Source organism: Pseudophryne corroboree, chromosome 5 (genome assembly GCF_028390025.1).
Source record: "Pseudophryne corroboree isolate aPseCor3 chromosome 5, aPseCor3.hap2, whole genome shotgun sequence".
NCBI classification, from domain to species: domain Eukaryota; kingdom Metazoa; phylum Chordata; class Amphibia; order Anura; family Myobatrachidae; genus Pseudophryne; species Pseudophryne corroboree.
The window spans coordinates 104,214,810-104,232,916 of NC_086448.1; the positions used below are offsets into that span (position 1 = coordinate 104,214,810).

General features: G+C 46.2%; 1 protein-coding gene across 1 annotated transcript in view; it reads left to right on the forward strand.

Moving 5' to 3' along the window:
* The window catches only part of LOC134927292 (macrophage mannose receptor 1-like), a 340,668-nt gene that overhangs the window by 91,875 nt on the left and 230,686 nt on the right, over positions 1–18,107 (forward strand). Inside the window, exons 5-9 of the mRNA XM_063921538.1 lie at positions 3,571–3,684; positions 5,080–5,223; positions 6,644–6,826; positions 8,404–8,561; positions 9,210–9,320. Of these exons, the coding sequence (XP_063777608.1) occupies positions 3,571–3,684; positions 5,080–5,223; positions 6,644–6,826; positions 8,404–8,561; positions 9,210–9,320 (710 nt within the window). The remainder of the gene's footprint in view (positions 1–3,570; positions 3,685–5,079; positions 5,224–6,643; positions 6,827–8,403; positions 8,562–9,209; positions 9,321–18,107) is intronic.

An 18,107-nucleotide genomic window follows, 5' to 3' on the forward strand; every position in this document is an offset into this window, starting at 1 on the left:
TAACCCTCTCCCTACTACAAACCCTAACCCTCCCCTGCCATAGCCTAATCCTAACCCTCTCCCTACTACAAACCCTAACCCTCCCCTGCCATAGCCTGACCCTAACCCTCCCCCACTGCAAACCCTAACCCTCCCCACCCATAGCCTAACCCTAACCCTCTCCCTACTGCAAATCCTAACCCTCCCCTCCCATAGCCTCACCCTAACCCTCCCCCTACTGCAAATCCTTACCCTCCCCTGCCATAGCCTAATCCTAACCCTCTCCCTACTACAAACCCTGCCATAGCCTCCCCTGCCATAGCCTGACCCTAACCCTCTCCCTACTGCAAACCCTAACCATCCCCTTCCATAGCCTGACCCTAACCCTCCTCCTACTGCAAATACTAACCCTCCCCACCCATAGCCTAATCCTAACCCTCTCCCTACTACATACCCTAACCCTCCCCTGCCATAGCCTAATCCTAACCCTCTCCCTACTACAAACCCTAACCCTCCCCTGCCATAGCCTGACCCTAACCCTCCCCACTGCAAACCCTAACCCTCCCCACCCATAGCCTAACCCCAACCCTCTCCCTACTGCAAATCCTAACCCTCCCCTCCCATAGCCTCACCCTAACCCTCCCCCTACTGCAAATCCTTACCCTCCCCTGCCATAGCCTAATCCTAACCCTCTCCCTACTACAACCCCTAACCCTCCTTTTCCATAGCCTAATCCTATCCCTCCCCCTACTGCAAACCTAACCCTCCCCACCCATAGCCTAATCCTAACCCTCCCCCTACTGCAAATCCTTACCCTCCCCTTCCATAGCCTGACCCTAAGCCTCCCCCAACTGCAAATCCTAACCCTCCCCTGCCATAGCCTGACCCTAACCCTCCCCCACTGCAAACCCTAACCCTCCCCACCCATAGCCTAACCCTAACCCTCTCCCTACTGCAAATCCTAACCCTCCCCTCCCATAGCCTCACCCTAACCCTCCCCCTACTGCAAATCCTTACCCTCCCCTGCCATAGCCTAATCCTAACCCTCTCCCTACTACAAACCCTGCCATAGCCTCCCCTGCCATAGCCTGACCCTAACCCTCTCCCTACTGCAAACCCTAACCATCCCCTTCCATAGCCTGACCCTAACCCTCCTCCTACTGCAAATACTAACCCTCCCCACCCATAGCCTAATCCTAACCCTCTCCCTACTACAAACCCTAACCCTCCCCTGCCATAGCCTAATCCTAACCCTCTCCCTACTACAAACCCTAACCCTCCCCTGCCATAGCCTGACCCTAACCCTCCCCCACTGCAAACCCTAACCCTCCCCACCCATAGCCTAACCCTAACCCTCTCCCTACTGCAAATCCTAACCCTCCCCTCCCATAGCCTCACCCTAACCCTCCCCCTACTGCAAATCCTTACCCTCCCCTGCCATAGCCTAATCCTAACCCTCTCCCTACTACAACCCCTAACCCTCCCCTTCCATAGCCTAATCCTATCCCTCCCCCTACTGCAAACCTAACCCTCCCCTCCCATAGCCTCACCCTAACCCTCCCCCTACTGCAAATCCTTACCCTCCCCTGCCATAGCCTAATCCTAACCCTCTCCCTACTACAACCCCTAACCCTCCTCTTCCATAGCCTAATCCTAACCCTCCCCCTACTTCAAATCCTTACCCTCCCCTTCCATAGCCTGACCCTAACCCTCCCCCAACTGCAAATCCTAACCCTCCCCTGCCATAGCCTGACCCTAACCCTCCCCCACTGCAAACCCTAACCCTCCCCACCCATAGCCTAACCCTAACCCTCTCCCTACTGCAAATCCTAACCCTCCCCTCCCATAGCCTCACCCTAACCCTCCCCCTACTGCAAATCCTTACCCTCCCCTGCCATAGCCTAATCCTAACCCTCTCCCTACTACAACCCCTAACCCTCCCCTTCCATAGCCTAATCCTATCCCTCCCCCTACTGCAAACCCTAACCCTCCCCATCCATAGCCTAATCCTAACCCTCCCCCAACTGCAAATCCTAACCCTCCCCTTCCATAGCCTGACCCTATCCCTCTGCTGCTGGTTCGTGCAGAATGTCGACATTTCAGATGTCAATATTGTAATTATGTTGACATTCTGCACATGCCAACATGTTTAATGTTGAAATTTAAAAAAAAAAGTAATATCCTACCTGTAGACATTGTGACGTCAACATTATTTCAACATTGTAAGCATAGACAATGTCACTATGGGGTCTATGTACTAAGCCTTGGATGGAGATAAAATCTCTGGAGATAAAGTACCAGCCAATTGGCTCCTAACTGTCATTTTCAAACACAGCCTGTGGCATAGCAGTTAGGAGCCGATTGGCTGGTACTTTATCTCCAGCGACTTTATCTGCATCCAAGGCTTAGTAAATAGAGCCCTATATCTCCTAATACAGTAATTCGTTTGCCCCTGCAGGGAGCTTTCAAATCCTTCTATGAAAACCAACATCTACTCAGGAAAATAAAATGTCAGCTTGGGAAATCTATCCAGCTTGTCCTCATCTCAGCAATGCACCCAGGGGGTCATTCTGACCCGATCGCACGCTGCAGTTTATCGCAGCGGTGCGATCAGGTCAGAACTGCGCATGCGGTGCACGCTACGATCGTCTCTGCCTGATTGACAGGCAGAGGCGGTCGCTGGGAGGGGGGGCAGAATGGCGGCGCTTGGCCGCCGTTTCGTGGGCGCGGTCCGGCCAACGCAGGCGTGGCCAGACCGAACGGGGGGCGGGCCGCAGCGGCTGCGTGTCAGTGTGAATGATCGTAGCTGTGCTAAATTTCGCACAACTACGATCATCTCTGAATGACCCCCCCAGTCTCTTCTACTACAAACAACAATGTGGGAAACGGTAGCAGAAAACATGGCGCTGGAACACATTAAACAGAATTAGGGAGTGAAGGGACAGCATTAAACATGTAATTCCCAGTATTTAGAGATTGTGGAACTAAACACATACAAAGATAAGTTCTCTTGGCTCACACTATGGGGGTCATTCCGAGTTGTTCGCTCTGTATTTTTTTCTCACAACGGAGCGATTAGTCGCTAATGCGCATGCGCAATGTCCGCAATGCGACTGCGCCAAGTAAATTTGCTATGCAGGTAGGTATTTTACTCACGGCATTACGAGGTTTTTTCTTCGTTCTGCTGATCGTAATGTGATTGACAGGAAGTGGGTGTTTCTGGGCGGAAACTGGCCGTTTTATGGGTGTGTGCGAAAAAACGCTACCGTTTCTGGGAAAAACGCGGGAGTGGCTGGTGAAACGGAGGAGTGTCTGGGCGAACGCTGGGTGTGTTTGTGACGTCAAACCAGGAACGACAAGCACTGAACTGATCGCAGATGCCGAGTAAGTGTGGTGCTACTCAGAAACTGCTAAGAAGTGTCTATTCGCAATTTTGCTAATCTTTCGTTCGCAATTTTGATAAGCTAAGATTCACTCCCAGTAGGCTGTGGCTTAGCGTGTGCAAAGCTGCTAAAAGCAGCTTGCGAGCGAACAACTCGGAATGAGGGCCTATATATGACCCATCATATAATATTTGCTTTTCTTCCATAGGATTAACCAATGACCTCACAACAGCTTTATGGGTTGGACTCAACAGTCTGGACTTTAATGCAGGCTGGCGATGGGACAATGGAAGTCCTTTTCGATATCTGAATTGGGTTCCAGGTGAATATTTATATTTCTGTTTTTAAATGTTTTGTAACATTTTTTGTAATGTTAAAAAACCAGAACCAATTATAATAGTTATCTAGTCTTCCTGTTAGTAAATAGGTAAACTCTAGGAGCGCCAATAGGGAGAGCATGTCAAAGCGTAAACAGCCACGCTCCCAAAAACCATGCCTATTTCAGTGGCATGCCTCCATGGCAACATCTGCTTATGGGGCCATAGCCAGTGATTCACAAAATATGTGACCACGCCCCCCACATATTATGGCCACACCCACCTTAGCATCTGCTGCAAAATAACATCCTCAAACAGTGTCAAAAACATTGAAATGTCAGGATTGGCTGTTCGCATTGATGGATATGTTCTCTTCAAGTTAGTGCCACGTTACCCTGTGGTTCAGCTGCAGGCTGAACAAGTGTTTGGGGTTATTTGTTACCCGCTGATCTGTAACCTCAAGTTGCCTCTGGTGCTTAGGAATCAGAAATGAATTCATATGACACGCTGTAAAAAAATTACGTTAAATTATGAATTCTTTAAATGTAGCACATAAAATAGGACAAAGTCCCCAATGTGTGCTGCCTCTCCTTCAGTCTGCGAGAGTTTTATTATTTTAAAAGTGCTCTTTTGGGAAATACCTGCAGTAACAAAACACAGGGGTATCCTATTTAGTGCGCGTTAATTATTCACATGGAAAAAATGGTCTTTTATTATCACACTTTTTGTCGGTGGCAAATATCTGGCAATTATAGCCATTTTTTCATGTGAAAAATTACCCTTTTTTTGTGCCAAAATACATAGGGTCCGCAAAAAGCCACAGACCTTGGGGGTAATTCCAAGTTGATCGCAGCAGGAATTCTGTTAGCAATTGGGCAAAACCATGTGCACTTCAGGGGAGGCAGATATAACATGTGCAGAGAGAGTTAGATTTGGGTGTGGTGTGTTAAATCTGCAATCTAATTTGCAGTGTAAAAATAAAGCAGCCAGTATTTACTCTGCACAGAAATAAAATAACCCACCCAAATCTAACTCTCTCTGCAAATGTTATATCTTCCCCCCCTGCAGTGCACATGGTTTTGCCCAACTGCTACAAAATTTCCTGCTGCGATCAACTTGGAATTACCCCCCTTATGTGTTCTTGCGGCAGTGATCCCAGAAAAAATGCATATGAATCGGGGATTTGGTTTTGCCTGCCTGGGGCAGATGAAACAAATCCCTGAAAAGTTCCGGCATTGGGGCTAATGGGATAGCCCCTGGCGAGTCAATTAGTTCCGGTAAATTACAGCGGCTAGTTTGATGCCATCCTTAGACATGAGGATCACGTCGTACACACTAATTTTTAATAATCTATTGCTCACTGTCTTTTCTAACTAAAGTCAATTTGTCATCTTCTATAGGAAATCCATCAAATGAACCTGGGAAAAACTGTGCGGTGCTAAACCCTGGGAAAAATGCCAAGTGGGAAAGCAGGGAGTGCGGTCAGAAGTTGGGATACATTTGTAAGAAAGGCAACAGCACCTCGTCTTACATCCCTCCTTCAGGTAGAAGACAAATGACTTATGACTGTATGCAGAAACGTTGCATAATATTTAGAGATGAGCGGATTCGGTTTTACTCGGATTTACCCGGTTCTCAAAACGGCATCTGATTGGCTATCCAAAACACGTGACATCCGTGAGCCAATAAGATGCCATTTTGAGAACCGAGTAAATCCGAGTAAAACCGAATCCGCTCATCTCTAATAATATTATCACTAACCTATATTTATATATAGTACCAATACAATATATATATATATATATATATATATGCAGCACTTTACAGAATTTGTTTAATCGTTTACATATATATTGTCTGGCGGAGATACCGCTGTGCATCATGGGTAAAATGGAATCCTGTTTTACAGTGAAAATGATACACTATTTATAACAAGTCTCCTTTATTGGCGATGAGACATTGCTTTTCATATTGGCATAATTAAAAAGTTCTGATGTAGTCGGTGGTATCACAGGCTGTATATTTGCATCTAGGTTATGTGTATGGGGGGGGGTTGACTTGGTGCACAAGTATTTCTAATATTTTAAATGAGTTAGTGAACCCAGGGGCATAGCCAGAACTTTGTGGGCCCCATAGCAACATATTGATGGCGCCCCTGTACATGTGCTTCTAGAGAGATTCTACTTCACAGCAATTGCTAATGTTATGCCCCATAGTAGTACCCTAGTTCATTTTCTGAACCATAGTAGTGCCGTAGTTCACGTTATGTCACATTGTCGGGCTGAAAGTGCACATTATGGAACATAGTACCCCCAATTTACATTATAACATACAGTGCCAGATGCATCATCGCTTGGAGAGTGAAAAAGTACCAGCCAATCAGCTCCTAAGTGCCATTTTTCAAACACGTCCTGTGACATGGCAGTTAGGACCTGATTGGCTGGTACTTTTTCACTCTCAATTTTATCACTTTCCAAGCGATGATGCATCTGGCCAACAGTGTCCCCAGTTAATGTTGTACCATATTACAGTGCCCCAAATTCATATTATGCTACACTATAGTGCCTCCACTTTATATTTGGTGCATTATAATGCCCCAGTTTATATTATGTAACATTAGAATGCCCTATAGTTCATTTTATACCACATTACAATGAGCAGGTCCAGGGTATACCAAGATATATTGCAGACCCCAAGTCAAAAGTTTGTAAGGGCACCTATGTATCACAAAATGGTGAAAATGTATGTAACGCATGTAACTTTGGTAGAGAAGGTGAGCCCCTCTCAGCTCTGGGCCCCATAGCAGCTGCACTCCCTGCACCTATGGTAGCTATGCCCTTGAGTGAACCCTAACTGTAAGTGGCGGCTTTGAACTTGATGCCTGACTGCAAACCTCAGGAGAGGATGCCTGTGCCTGACAGACGTTTACTCAGAACTCAAACATGTTCTTATGTTTTGTCACAGGGACCAATGATCCCATCTCCTGCCCACCACTCTGGATACCCTATTCTGGGTACTGTTATTCTCTGCATAAAGAGGCCAGGATTTGGAAGGATGCAATGTTAGCATGCAGGAGGGAAGAAGGGGATCTCGTAAGTTTGCACAATATTGGGGAAGCAAGCTTTGTCACCTCACAGTTTGAGTTTGGTAAGTATCAATAAATGAGCAACTATATATAAATTAGCATTAACCATAGACCGCAGCTAGGACAACATTATGCAGTGCTTTCAAACAGAGAAAGAAATAAGCCTGTGCTGAATTGTATTTGCAAAATATCCAAAATTATACATGGCACTAGTATAAGGGGGGAATTCAGTTGTTTTTATCACAGGTTTCCGCACACAGGTGCAAGCATAAATCAGGCCAAAGTGTGTGTCTGTGTGTGTGTGGGGGACATGGGGGGTCATTCCGAGTTGATCGCTCGCTAGCTGCGCAGCAGTGCAAACGCTAAGCCGTCACTCTCTTGGAGTGTGTCTTAGCTTAGCAGAAGTGCGAATGAAAGGATCGCAGCATTGCTACAAAAAAAGATTGTGCAGTTTCTGAGTAGCTCCAGACTTACTCCTAGCTAGCGATCACTTCAGACAGTTTAGTTCCTGTTTTGACGTCACAAACACGCCCTGCGTTCGGCCAGCCACTCCCCCGTTTCCCCAGGCACGCCTGCGTTTGTATCTGACACGCCTGCGTTTTTACACACTCCCCGAAAACGGTCAGTTACCTCCCAGAAGCACCCACTTCCTGTCAATCACTCACCGATTAGCAGTGCGATTGAAAAGCGTCGCTAGACCGTGTGTGAAACTGCATAGTTTTGTGTGAAAGTACGTCGCGCGTGCGCACTGCGCCCTATGCGCATAAATGCTGCTTTTTCACCTAATCGCCGTGCTGCAACCGATAGCAGCCAGCGAACAACTCGGAATGACCCCCATGGTGCGGTACTGGAGAGCATGGCATGGGAGTGAATGCATATTAGGGGCGTAGGGGCTGTTCTGGGGCATGTATGTACGTTACGTCATTATGGCCTCGCTCCTGCCACACAATGCTGAGATCACCGACATTGTGAAGCAGAGAGCCAGGCCATGATGACGCGATTCAGAGCAAATCGTGTCATCGGTCCCTCAAGGGGTGTGGGGGGAGGGGGAGTGGGGAGAAGCGGTGGTCTTGTGTCTGGCTGGTAGTCTTGCCCACTCTTCTCGGGGGGCCGGGAGCACCATGTCTGTCATGGATTCTAAACAAGATGGATGTTGTAATCACTTGTCCTCTCTATTGCAATTTGTGTGTATGTATGTATATATATATATATATATATATATAAAATCAAAAATAAATGTATGTGCTACTAGCTTATATTTTTATCAAAACATTTAAGAGTGCAGTCCACGTCAGTTTATGGCTTACAGGAATTAAGAAGCCGTAACATTGGCTGGAGTCTTAAATGTTTTGATCAAAATATGAACCAATACCTCCTACTTGAGGCCTAACGTATAGATGTATATGGTGATTTTCTATGAAGCACTGACTCCTTCCCGTTAAAATAAAAAAACAGTGTATAAAACACAGGAAAGAGTTCAATAGTGCCATCTGGTGGACAGACATCTCCGTACTGTTTTCAAGAAATTAACAGAACAATAATTTATGGCAAGCACTATCATGAAAACGGCTTTGCTCTTCACTTTACTCTAGTTTTGTCAACATCAAAAATAATTAACTGTTTAAATTCTGTTTTCTAGAAAAAATAGAGTATGTTTGGCTGGGATTAAACGACCTGAAGGTGCAGTTGTTTTTTGAATGGAGTGACGGGTCTCCAGTAACATATACAGTCTGGCAGAGAGGAGAACCATCTCACCTCAATAACAAAGAAGAGGATTGTGTTGCATTATACACTAAGGTGAGACACTGGCCCTTTATATATCATTACATACTGCATTTACTGCAGGAATCAGGGGGAGAAGGAAGGAAGAATGTCAGAGTGAAAGCAAAGCAAAACAAAGCTCAGAGGAGTGTTCCAAAGCTCCTCTGCTTACTACATCCTGTGACTGTGGTTTCCATGGTAGTAACAAAACTTTGCAGATTTTACACCATTATCAATCAGTAAAACCAGTCTGAGCAAAGTAAAGGGAAAGGAAATTACCAAAATGCTTCTTATAACCACATTTTCTCATTGATCTGCTACTTTAAAGTGCTACTTAGTCCAAAGTAAAAATGTTCATGTTTGTTCATTATCATGCCTACCAAGCTAGATTCACATTTTTCTTTGTCATTCCTCCTTATAGCTCCAACAACATAAGTGATTTTTCATGTGGGGTTAGTGAATGAAAAGTTACTCCACTAAAAGCTAAGAACAAATATGGATTGGGAAGTTGGCATTTGCAGGTACCCCCGGGGAACGATATCAATGACTCCTAGGGAATTCATAGGCTCATACAGTTTGGGTCCAGTTACAAAATTGCTCCCTCAACTTTGTGTAGATAAGGGTAAATGTTGTGACTTACACCTGGTGCTAACATTATAAAATGATGTCATCTCCCCACGGCAGGAAGGACATTGGGCAGATCAGATGTGTGAGAAAAAATTGCCCTATATGTGTAAGCGAAAGCCATTGCCAGTTGCCCATGACCAAGTCCCTGTAGACGAGGGGTGTGATAAGGTACTGTACATTATTTAAAGGTCATTTTTAGAGTGTTGCTTTAATATATAACCACATCTGTCATTTACATCCTCTACTGACAAATAATGCAGTGGATTAGGTGTTACAGAAGGAATCTCTGTAAGTCGAAAGTGGCGTGACTTTTAGCCTTAACCATTCTACACAAAAATGAATAGTACATTTTACTGGCGCCCCATAATATTTGTGTCTGATCAGCACTACAATCCTCACTCCATAGTCTGATGATATTGTATTACCTACACTTCCCCCGCCCCCCAACCCCCCGTGTAATAACTGCTTACTTAGCACAAAATCTTAAGTGTACATATTTCTGCTTAAAACGTGTTTGCAAATACCCAATGTTGTGTTGACAGCGGTGTAACTGCTGGAATTTTCCTTTACTGCAGTGGAACATTTAGCATGTAATGAGAATGGAATATCGCATAGATGTTATCCAACCAATGGCATTTTTGTTACTGGAAATACACTGATGGTGTAATGGATCAATGGCGGCTGATGCTGGTTAGGTGATGGGTGACAGTTGGACAACTAAAAACTGAGTGCACCAGTGGCGCTGAAAGTAGAGATGTGCGGCTGGCAATTTTCGTGTTTTGGTTCTAATTCCATTTTCGTGTTTTGGTTTTGGCTTGGTTTTGCCAAAAGCACTCTTTCGTGTTTTGGTTTTGGTTTTGGATCTGGATGATTTTTGAGAGAAAAAACCATAAAAACAGCTAAAATCACAGAATGTGGGGGTAATTTTGCAATCATTTCCACTCATTTCCGGTCTATTCTGAACACCTCACAATATTGTATTTAGGCCTAAAAGTTGCACCGAGGTGGCTGTATGACTAAGCTAAGCGACACAACTTTGCGGCACAAACACCTGGCAGATCTAGGAGTGGCACTGCAGTTGCAGACAAGATGGCACTTAAAAAAAACTAGTCCCCAAACAGCACATGATTCAAAGAAGAAAAAGAGGTGCAATGAGGTAGCTGGATGGCCAAGCTAAGCGACACAAGTGTGCGGCACAAACACCTGGCCCATCTAGGAGTGGCACTGCAGTTACAGACAGGATGGCACTTAAAAAAACTAGAGATGAGCGGGTTCGGTTTCTTTGAATCCGAACCCGCACGAACTTCACTTTTTTTTTCACGGGTCCGAGCGACTCGGATCTTCCCGCCTTGCTCGGTTAACCCGAGCGCGCCCGAACGTCATCATGACGCTGTCGGATTCTCGCGAGACTCGGATTCTATATAAGGAGCCGCGCGTCGCCGCCATTTTCACACGTGCATTGAGATTGATAGGGAGAGGACGTGGCTGGCGTCCTCTCCATTAGAATAGATTAGAAGAGAGAGAGAGAGAGAGATTGTGCAGACAGAGTTTGCCACAGTGACCAGTGCAGTTGTTGTTAAGTTAACTTTTATTTAATATATCCGTTCTCTGCTATATCCCATCACTAATATCCGTTCTCTGCCTGAAAAAAACGATACACAGCAGTCACACAGTGTGACTCAGTCTGTGTGCACTCAGCTCAGCCCAGTGTGCTGCACATCAATGTATAAAAGCTTATAATAATTGTGGGGGAGACTGGGGAGCACTGCAGGTTGTTATAGCAGGAGCCAGGAGTACATAATATTATATTAATTTAAAATTAAACAGTGCACACTTTTGCTGCAGGAGTGCCACTGCCAGTGTGACTAGTGGTGACCAGTGCCTGACCACCAGTATAGTAGTATATTGTTGTATACTATCTCTTTATCAACCAGTCTATATTAGCAGCAGACACAGTACAGTGCGGTAGTTCACGGCTGTGGCTACCTCTGTGTCGGCAGTCGGCACTCGGCAGGCAGTCCGTCCATCCATAATTGTATAATTATATACCACCTAACCGTGGTATTTTTTTTTCTTTCTTTATACCGTCGTCATAGTCATACTAGTTGTTACGAGTATACTACTATCTCTTTATCAACCAGTGTACAGTGCGGTAGTTCACGGCTGTGGCTACCTCTGTGTCGGCAGTCGGCAGGCAGTCCGTCCATCCATAATTGTATTATTATAATATATACCACCTAACCGTGGTTTTTTTTTCATTCTTTATACCGTCATAGTGTCATACTAGTTGTTACGAGTATACTACTATCTCTTTATCAACCAGTGTACAGTGCGGTAGTTCACGGCTGTGGCTACCTCTGTGTCGGCAGTCGGCAGGCAGTCCGTCCATCCATAATTGTATTATAATATATACCACCTAACCGTGGTTTTTTTTTCATTCTTTATACCGTCATAGTGTCATACTAGTTGTTACGAGTATACTACTATCTCTTTATCAACCAGTGTACAGTGCGGTAGTTCACGGCTGTGGCTACCTCTGTGTCGGCAGTCGGCAGGCAGTCCGTCCATCCATAATTGTATTATAATATATACCACCTAACCGTGGTTTTTTTTTCATTCTTTATACCGTCATAGTCAGTCATACTAGTTGTTACGAGTATACTACTATCTCTTTATCAACCAGTGTACAGTGCGGTAGTTCACGGCTGTGGCTACCTCTGTGTCGGCACTCGGCAGGCAGTCCGTCCATCCATAATTGTATTATAATATATACCACCTAACCGTGGTTTTTTTTTCATTCTTTATACCGTCATAGTGTCATACTAGTTGTTACGAGTATACTACTATCTCTTTATCAACCAGTGTACAGTGCGGTAGTTCACGGCTGTGGCTACCTCTGTGTCGGCAGTCGGCAGGCAGTCCGTCCATCCATAATTGTATTATAATATATACCACCTAACCGTGGTTTTTTTTTCATTCTTTATACCGTCATAGTGTCATACTAGTTGTTACGAGTATACTACTATCTCTTTATCAACCAGTGTACAGTGCGGTAGTTCACGGCTGTGGCTACCTCTGTGTCGGCAGTCGGCAGGCAGTCCGTCCATCCATAATTGTATTATAATATATACCACCTAACCGTGGTTTTTTTTTCATTCTTTATACCGTCATAGTCAGTCATACTAGTTGTTACGAGTATACTACTATCTCTTTATCAACCAGTGTACAGTGCGGTAGTTCACGGCTGTGGCTACCTCTGTGTCGGAACTCGGCAGGCAGTCCGTCCATCCATAATTGTATTACAATATATACCACCTAACCGTGGTTTTTTTTTCATTCTTTATACCGTCATAGTCAGTCATACTAGTTGTTACGAGTATACTACTATCTCTTTATCAACCAGTGTACAGTGCGGTAGTTCACGGCTGTGGCTACCTCTGTGTCGGCACTCGGCAGGCAGTCCGTCCATCCATAATTGTATTACAATATATACCACCTAACCGTGGTTTTTTTATACCACCTAACCGTGGCAGTCCGTCCATAATTGTATACTAGTATCCAATCCATCCATCTCCATTGTTTACCTGAGGTGCCTTTTAGTTCTGCCTATAAAATATGGAGAACAAAAAAGTTGAGGTTCCAAAATTAGGGAAAGATCAAGATCCACTTCCACCTCGTGCTGAAGCTGCTGCCACTAGTCATGGCCGAGACGATGAAATGCCAGCAACGTCGTCTGCCAAGGCCGATGCCCAATGTCATAGTACAGAGCATGTCAAATCCAAAACACCAAATATCAGAAAAAAAAGGACTCCAAAACCTAAAATAAAATTGTCGGAGGAGAAGCGTAAACTTGCCAGTATGCCATTTACCACACGGAGTGGCAAGGAACGGCTGAGGCCCTGGCCTATGTTCATGGCTAGTGGTTCAGCTTCACATGAGGATGGAAGCACTCAGCCTCTCGCTAGAAAACTGAAAAGACTCAAGCTGGCAAAAGCACCGCAAAGAACTGTGCGTTCTTTGAAATCCCAAATCCACAAGGAGAGTCCAATTGTGTCGGTTGCGATGCCTGACCTTCCCAACACTGGACGTGAAGAGCATGCGCCTTCCACTATTTGCATGCCCCCTGCAAGTGCTGGAAGGAGCACCCGCAGTCCAGTTCCTGATAGTCAGATTGAAGATGTCAGTGTTGAAGTACACCAGGATGAGGAGGATATGGGTGTTGCTGGCGCTGGGGAGGAAATTGACCAGAAGGATTCTGATGGTGAGGTGGTTTGTTTAAGTCAGGCACCCGGGGAGACACCTGTTGTCCGTGGGAGGAATATGGCCGTTGACATGCCAGGTGAAAATACCAAAAAAATCAGCTCTTCGGTGTGGAGGTATTTCACCAGAAATGCGGACAACAGGTGTCAAGCCGTGTGTTCCCTTTGTCAAGCTGTAATAAGTAGGGGTAAGGACGTTAACCACCTCGGAACATCCTCCCTTATACGTCACCTGCAGCGCATTCATAATAAGTCAGTGACAAGTTCAAAAACTTTGGGTGACAGCGGAAGCAGTCCACTGACCAGTAAATCCCTTCCTCTTGTAACCAAGCTCACGCAAACCACCCCACCAACTCCCTCAGTGTCAATTTCCTCCTTCCCCAGGAATGCCAATAGTCCTGCAGGCCATGTCACTGGCAAGTCTGACGAGTCCTCTCCTGCCTGGGATTCCTCCGATGCATCCTTGCGTGTAACGCCTACTGCTGCTGGCGCTGCTGTTGTTGCCGCTGGGAGTCGATGGTCATCCCAGAGGGGAAGTCGTAAGCCCACTTGTACTACTTCCAGTAAGCAATTGACTGTTCAACAGTCCTTTGCGAGGAAGATGAAATATCACAGCAGTCATCCTACTGCAAAGCGGATAACTGAGTCCTTGACAACTATGTTGGTGTTAGACGTGCGTCCGGTATCCGCTGTTAGTTCACAGGGAACTAGACAATTTATTGAGGCAGTGTGCCCCCGTTACCAAATACCATCTAGGTTCCACTTCTCTAGGCAGGCGATACCGAGAATGTACACGGACGTCAGAAAAAGACTCACCAGTGTCCTAAAAAATGCAGTTGTACCCAATGTCCACTTAACCACGGACATGTGGACAAGTGGAGCAGGGCAGGGTCAGGACTATATGACTGTGACAGCCCACTGGGTAGATGTATGGACTCCCGCCGCAAGAACAGCAGCGGCGGCACCAGTAGCAGCATCTCGCAAACGCCAACTCTTTCCTAGGCAGGCTACGCTTTGTATCACCGCTTTCCAGAATACGCACACAGCTGAAAACCTCTTACGGCAACTGAGGAAGATCATCGCGGAATGGCTTACCCCAATTGGACTCTCCTGTGGATTTGTGGCATCGGACAACGCCAGCAATATTGTGTGTGCATTAAATATGGGCAAATTCCAGCACGTCCCATGTTTTGCACATACCTTGAATTTGGTGGTGCAGAATTTTTTAAAAAACGACAGGGGCGTGCAAGAGATGCTGTCGGTGGCCAGAAAAATTGCGGGACACTTTCGGCGTACAGGCACCACGTACAGAAGACTGGAGCACCACCAAAAACTACTGAACCTGCCCTGCCATCATCTGAAGCAAGAAGTGGTAACGAGGTGGAATTCAACCCTCTATATGCTTCAGAGGTTGGAGGAGCAGCAAAAGGCCATTCAAGCCTATACAATTGAGCACGATATAGGAGATGGAATGCACCTGTCTCAAGTGCAGTGGAGAATGATTTCAACGTTGTGCAAGGTTCTGATGCCCTTTGAACTTGCCACACGTGAAGTCAGTTCAGACACTGCCAGCCTGAGTCAGGTCATTCCCCTCATCAGGCTTTTGCAGAAGAAGCTGGAGGCATTGAAGAAGGAGCTAACACGGAGCGATTCCGCTAGGCATGTGGGACTTGTGGATGCAGCCCTTAATTCGCTTAACAAGGATTCACGGGTGGTCAATCTGTTGAAATCAGAGCACTACATTTTGGCCACCGTGCTCGATCCTAGATTTAAAGCCTACCTTGGATCTCTCTTTCCGGCAGACACAGGTCTGCTGGGGTTGAAAGACCTGCTGGTGACAAAATTGTCAAGTCAAGCGGAACGCGACCTGTCAACATCTCCTCCTTCACATTCTCCCGCAACTGGGGGTGCGAGGAAAAGGCTCAGAATTCCGAGCCCACCCGCTGGCGGTGATGCAGGGCAGTCTGGAGCGACTGCTGATGCTGACATCTGGTCCGGACTGAAGGACCTGACAACGATTACGGACATGTCGTCTACTGTCACTGCATATGATTCTCTCAACATTGATAGAATGGTGGAGGATTATATGAGTGACCGCATCCAAGTAGGCACGTCACACAGTCCGTACTTATACTGGCAGGAAAAAGAGGCAATTTGGAGGCCCTTGCACAAACTGGCTTTATTCTACCTAAGTTGCCCTCCCACAAGTGTGTACTCCGAAAGAGTGTTTAGTGCCGCCGCTCACCTTGTCAGCAATCGGCGTACGAGGTTACATCCAGAAAATGTGGAGAAGATGATGTTCATTAAAATGAATTATAATCAATTCCTCCGCGGAGACATTGACCAGCAGCAATTGCCTCCACAAAGTACACAGGGAGCTGAGATGGTGGATTCCAGTGGGGACGAATTGATAATCTGTGAGGAGGGGGATGTACACGGTGATATATCGGAGGGTGAAGATGAGGTGGACATCTTGCCTCTGTAGAGCCAGTTTGTGCAAGGAGAGATTAATTGCTTCTTTTTTGGGGGGGGTCCAAACCAACCCGTCATATCAGTCACAGTCGTGTGGCAGACCCTGTCACTGAAATGATGGGTTGGTTAAAGTGTGCATGTCCTGTTTTGTTTATACAACATAAGGGTGGGTGGGAGGGCCCAAGGATAATTCCATCTTGCACCTCTTTTTTCTTTTCTTTTTCTTTGCATCATGTGCTGATTGGGGAGGGTTTTTTGGAAGGGACATCCTGCGTGACACTGCAGTGCCACTCCTAGATGGGCCCGGTGTTTGTGTCGGCCACTAGGGTCGCTAATCTTACTCACACAGCTACCTCATTGCGCCTCTTTTTTTCTTTGCGTCATGTGCTGTTTGGGGAGGGTTTTTTGGAAGGGACATCCTGCGTGACACTGCAGTGCCACTCCTAGATGTGCCCGGTGTTTGTGTCGGCCACTAGGGTCGCTAATCTTACTCACACAGTCAGCTACCTCATTGCGCCTCTTTTTTTCTTTGCGTCATGTGCTGTTTGGGGAGGGTTTTTTGGAAGGGCCATCCTGCGTGACACTGCAGTGCCACTCCTAGATGGGCCCGGTGTTTGTGTCGGCCACTAGGGTCGCTAATCTTACTCACACAGCTACCTCATTGCGCCTCTTTTTTTCTTTGCGTCATGTGCTGTTTGGGGAGGGTTTTTTGGAAGGGACATCCTGCGTGACACTGCAGTGCCACTCCTAGATGGGCCCGGTGTTTGTGTCGGCCACTAGGGTCGCTTATCTTACTCACACAGCGACCTCGGTGCAAATTTTAGGACTAAAAATAATATTGTGAGGTGTGAGGTATTCAGAATAGACTGAAAATGAGTGTAAATTATGGTTTTTGAGGTTAATAATACTTTGGGATCAAAATGACCCCCAAATTCTATGATTTAAGCTGTTTTTTAGTGTTTTTGGAAAAAAACACCCGAATCCAAAACACACCCGAATCCGACAAAAATAATTCGGTGAGGTTTTGCCAAAACGCGTTCGAACCCAAAACACGGCCGCGGAACCGAACCCAAAACCAAAACACAAAACCCGAAAAATTTCAGGCGCTCATCTCTAAAAAAAACTAGTCCCCAAACAGCACATGATGCAACGAAGAAAAAGAGGTGCAAGATGGAATTGTCCTTGTGCCCTCCCACCCACCCTTATGTTGTATAAACAGGACATGCACACTTTAACAAACCAATAATTTCAGCGACAGGGTCTGCCACACGACTGTGGCTGAAATGACTGGTTTATTTGGGCCCCCACCAAAAAAGAAGCAATCAATCTCTCCTTACACAAACTGACTCTACAGAGGCAAGATGTCCACCTCATCATCATCCTCCGATTCCTCACTCCTTTCACCGTGTACATCCTCCTCACTGAGTATTAATTTGTCCCCACTTGAATCCACCATCACAGGTTCCTGTGTACTTTCTGGAGGCAATTGCTGGTAAAGGTCTTCCCGGAAGACTTTATAATTCATTTTGATGAACATCATCTTCTCCACATTTTGTGGAAGTAACCTCCTACGCCAATCGTTGACAAGGTTACTGGCTGCACTAAACACTCTTTCGGAGTACACATTGGAGGGGGGGGGTCACTTAGGTAAAATAAAGGCAGTTTGTGCAAGGGCCTCCAAATTGCCTCTTTTTCCTGCCAGTATACGTACGGACTGTCTGACATGCCTACTTGGATGCGGTCACTCATATAATCCTCCACCATTCTTTCAATGGTGACAGAATCATATGCAGTGACAGTAGACATGTCAGTAATCGTTGGCAGGTCCTTCAGTCCGGACCAGATTGTCAGCTTTCGCTCCTGACTTCCCTGCATCACTGCCAGCGGGTGGGCTAGGAAATGTTATCCTTTTCCTCGCAGCCCCAGTGGCGGGAGAAATTGAAGGAGGAGCTGTTGATGGGTCACGTTCCGCTTGAGTTGACAATTTACTAACCAGCAGGTCTTTGCACCTCTGCACATTTGTGTCTGCTGGAAAGGGCGATACAACGTAGGCTTTAAACCTAGGATCGAGCACGGTGGACAAAATGTAGTGCTCTGATTTCAACAGATTGACCACCCTTGAATCCCGGCAAAGCGAATGAAGGGCTCCATCCACAAGTCCCACCAATCGCTCCGTCTTAGCTCCTCCTTCAATTTATCCAGCTACTTCTGCAAAAGCCTGATG